General features: G+C 33.3%; 1 protein-coding gene across 1 annotated transcript; it reads right to left on the bottom strand.

Annotated features, from left to right (window-relative positions):
* Positions 1–428: 428 nt before the first annotated feature.
* Positions 429–3,516, bottom strand: IAPP (islet amyloid polypeptide). Its single transcript, XM_061988844.1, has 3 exons — positions 3,437–3,516; positions 3,157–3,291; positions 429–618 (listed from the first exon to the last, which is right to left on the bottom strand). Exons 1-3 carry the CDS (start codon positions 3,514–3,516, stop codon positions 429–431), a joined length of 405 nt encoding a protein of 134 aa, XP_061844828.1.
* Between the last annotated feature and the right edge of the window lie 204 nt (positions 3,517–3,720).

Genomic DNA, 3,720 nt, shown 5'->3' on the forward strand with positions numbered 1-3,720 from the left:
AATTCTGGTTTGCTTGCCTTAGGACATAACTTCTGTTAGAATTCTTGTTTCTGTTTGTCTTAATTAAGATGATTTATTTCTCTGTGACTACAAAGACATACACATCATGGCTAACTTTTTCATTCTTTTAATAATAATAATTAAAAACCCTGTTGCAGTTACTTTTTCATTTATTATTAGGATATAAATATATATTTTTACAAACAAATTTGATAAGCAGATTTCTGGAGTTCTTAATGACGTTGAAACAATAGCCTATGCATGTCATTGTACATGAAATGATAAACATAAATCACATACCCACACCTCCCTACACACAGGAAACAAGGCACTGTTAAGACTGTACAAGTAATAAATGACCAAGAGAGTACTGATACATTAAAAAACGAGATCCTAATGAAACCTGTATCAGTAGCCGTTTCAACACCCTAAAGCTGTGCATTGTTTTGAGATTCTCTGCTTAAAAGCCCAACTGTGTCTCTCTTCCCATATGTATTGGACCCAACATTCGTAGGTGAATAAATGGCTCCAATGTTGTTGCTGGAACGAACTAAAAAGTCAGCCAAGCGTTGTGTCACACATGTAGCAGTGTTGCATTTCCGTTTCTCCAGATGATGACTACAAAAGTGAAACAAGAAGAGCTAAGATTAAGTCAAATGATGAGCAATCAAGTGTGCCACTTCTAAAAGGCATTTGAGCTCTGCTAATGTGGGAGTTCTTTTAATATGTGCACAAATACAGGAACATGACAATCTTCCTACCACCTACTTTGTGCCTGAAAAAAAATCTTGCTCTAAATGCTATTAACACTTCTAATGGTGGGGATTATTTAAATGCAAAGACCTTAACAGTCATATGTCATTTTTATTGATATACTGCATAGCAGTTTCTGACATCTAGAAAACCTGTAATGATAGTATAGCTGAGAAGGTAAGTGAAAACAATGACTAAATGTTTAGCTTTAAGCTGAATTTATAAGTCTATTTAGAGCTCTTGATGATATCATGAGGATTACTAACACAATGACAATCACTAACATTTATTTAGTTCTCTTGTTCCTAAAGAATGATATCCTACTCTTACTGAAGTGAACAGTAATCTTCCAGTCCACAACAAGTGGATTGAGCCCAAAGAATTTTTGTCCCAACAGCGTCACATGTCATGAGAGTTGGTAAGCATTGCCCACTGTTGCCAACTTCAATACCACTTAAGATTTAACTCTGTCTAAACTGAGATTTCTTCACTACCAAAAACCTGCCACAGCTTTGCTGAAACACCAGCAACTTGAAAGTGCTGATGTGGTAAGAAACAATTTGCTGGGTGAAACTTTAAAGATTATCCATGGAAGAATCCATATTTAAAAATAACATTTTATGGTCTGAACCAGCTGACCATTCTTCATTTAGAACTCATGTAGCATAAATTTTGTTTACTTGTTTTTAATCACAATAAGCTTGGGAGCAATTGGGTTTTCAAATTTGTTTCTTAGACCACTGTGTTGTTAATTTGGACAGAAATACTTGCTTGCTGAGATTGCTTATTGAGTTAATTTTCTTGAGCTTCTTTAACCCAATGATGTGACATGAGATACACAACAGTTTGCCCCCCAAATTTACTGTGAGGAGTGATAATTTCCCACTTTCACAATCTGAGTAATTAGCAATGAGTTTTGTTTTGTATTGAATGATTAAATCTATTATCTAAAATGTCATCTATTCTTTCAGAGTTATTTGTATTGATCTAAGAATCCAAATGGAATAGCAATTGTCAGAGAAATGTCTGTATTATACTGGTTCTTCATCAGCAAATAGACAGCAATTTCTAAGGAATTAATATTTTAAATATTTAAATGTGTTTAAAGAAAATGATTGGATAGGGCTTGATATTGCTTCTCTTAGATTTCCAGGGATCTTTCTATTGAACTAAAGATTTTAATCAAGCCTTTAACATGTGGTTAAACAGGAACAGATTCTCGTGGAAATTGTGATTTGTTTGTGGAGGAAGAACTTTCCTTTTCATTAAAGGTACAAATCAGTCCGTCACACTCCCAATTTAAAACTCCAATCCTTACAGCAAGCTACTAGATGATGTCTAGATTGACTGGACCCCTTATACCTGTTAGCTCTCTGATGTGTAGCCTTTAATTGAATATGTGCTTCAATGTGACAATTCACCAAGTAAGAGGTTGTATACCAGACCCTCAGAAAGGCAGATGAGGCATACCACACTCATAAAGGTGATGCCTTGTGTTTGAGTATTACAGTCCTGATGATATTTTTTCTTAATAATGATGTAAAAATGTCTCTATTATAAAAACACTTTGGAAGAAAATCAAACTGTCATATAAAAATGATATTTTAGAAATAAATCTTAAAACATGTATTTACTGAATCTATCTATTCCATCTATCAATGGAATTTAAATCATTGAACAATGTCACTGAAAAAAATTAGCTCCAAAGTCTGATTTAGTTCAATGCTGTTCATCATAGAATCATAACCATCTTCTATTCTAAACTGCAAATACTTTTTGAAACGCTACTTTATTAATTAAAAAATTACCTGAAAATGGATTTATGGATTTATAAACATAAATACATTTCAGATAATTTAAATTCTATCAGAGCAAGTTACTTCTTTTCCTTCTTTCACTGGTTAAATTGATATTTAGCTCTGTGATGAAATATTACTTACAGGACACAGTTATAAAATAATTCCATGCTAACAGAGCGTTAGTGTTTTTAAGAAGGGCATATTTTGTCTTTTTTCCCTTCAGGCTTGGAAATGTGAAAAATAAAAATGAAAGCCCTTTGAAAAGACACCTTTCTTCTCAAGGCAATCACAGAATAATAAAATCATAGAATGCTAGGGGTTGGATGGGACCTTTATTAATACCCATTGTAATTTATGAAATTGTTATAATTGTGAAGTGATTAAGTTACGCGCAACTTTTGTCTCTGTATTTAACATTCTACTCAATGCTTTGATTTTTATGCTTGCAGAATGACTCTATTTACAAGAAAAAGGATATTTTAAACTTTTTGAGAATAAACAACAGACATAAAGAATCTCAAGTAACAGAATATCATTGGCATGAAGTTCACTTAATAATTTAATCCTAGTTGACATAACTGGAAGAAACAAGGAAAATCAATACCTTTTTGTGTTTGCTGCTGGTAGTTCTGGCATTTCCTCACTAAGTCCTGAGAGTATATTCGGTGACATTACTGGCAATATCCATCCTTGTCTCTTTGAAGTACTGTCAGATAGATCATCAGCTGCAGATAGGAATCTTTAAAAAACAATAAAATACCCTGTGAAATGAAATAGCTTTATTTTCACTCCTTTATTTGAGACATGAAAGCAAAAATGATTCATGCAATAATCTGAACATGTTTTCCCCCCAAAAGAAATAAATATGATTATTTATTACTCACTTCCCAATAGGTGCAGCTTCCAAACAACTCAGAGTGACAGAAAGTGCAATGAAGAAAACTGTCAGTTTTAGGTTACACATCTTTGCTTCAAAACTTTCTGAAAAGAATAACGATTCAAAACTGAAAGCAAGCCCAAACATTCTTCAGCATATCCTATTCCTGGTACTCATTCTGTCCTAAAATCAACAGCAGGTAGTCTTTATTACAAGCTAGAGTGAAAAAATGATCCCCCTGAGTTTAGTGACACAACACAGTTTCAGACATATAGCTCTCAATGGTGTTTT

This window comes from Colius striatus, chromosome 1, assembly GCF_028858725.1.
Source record: "Colius striatus isolate bColStr4 chromosome 1, bColStr4.1.hap1, whole genome shotgun sequence".
Classification (NCBI taxonomy): domain Eukaryota; kingdom Metazoa; phylum Chordata; class Aves; order Coliiformes; family Coliidae; genus Colius; species Colius striatus.

Coding starts and splice junctions, on each gene's coding strand:
- IAPP (XM_061988844.1), bottom strand. CDS start 3,516: ATGTGTAACCTAAAACTGACAGTTTTCTTCATTGCACTTTCTGTCACT. Junction 3,292..3,436: donor GAAGCTGCACCTATTGGGAA/GTGAGTAATAAA, acceptor TGTTTTTTAAAG/ATTCCTATCTGCAGCTGATG. Junction 619..3,156: donor CCAGCAGCAAACACAAAAAG/GTATTGATTTTC, acceptor TCACTTTTGTAG/TCATCATCTGGAGAAACGGA.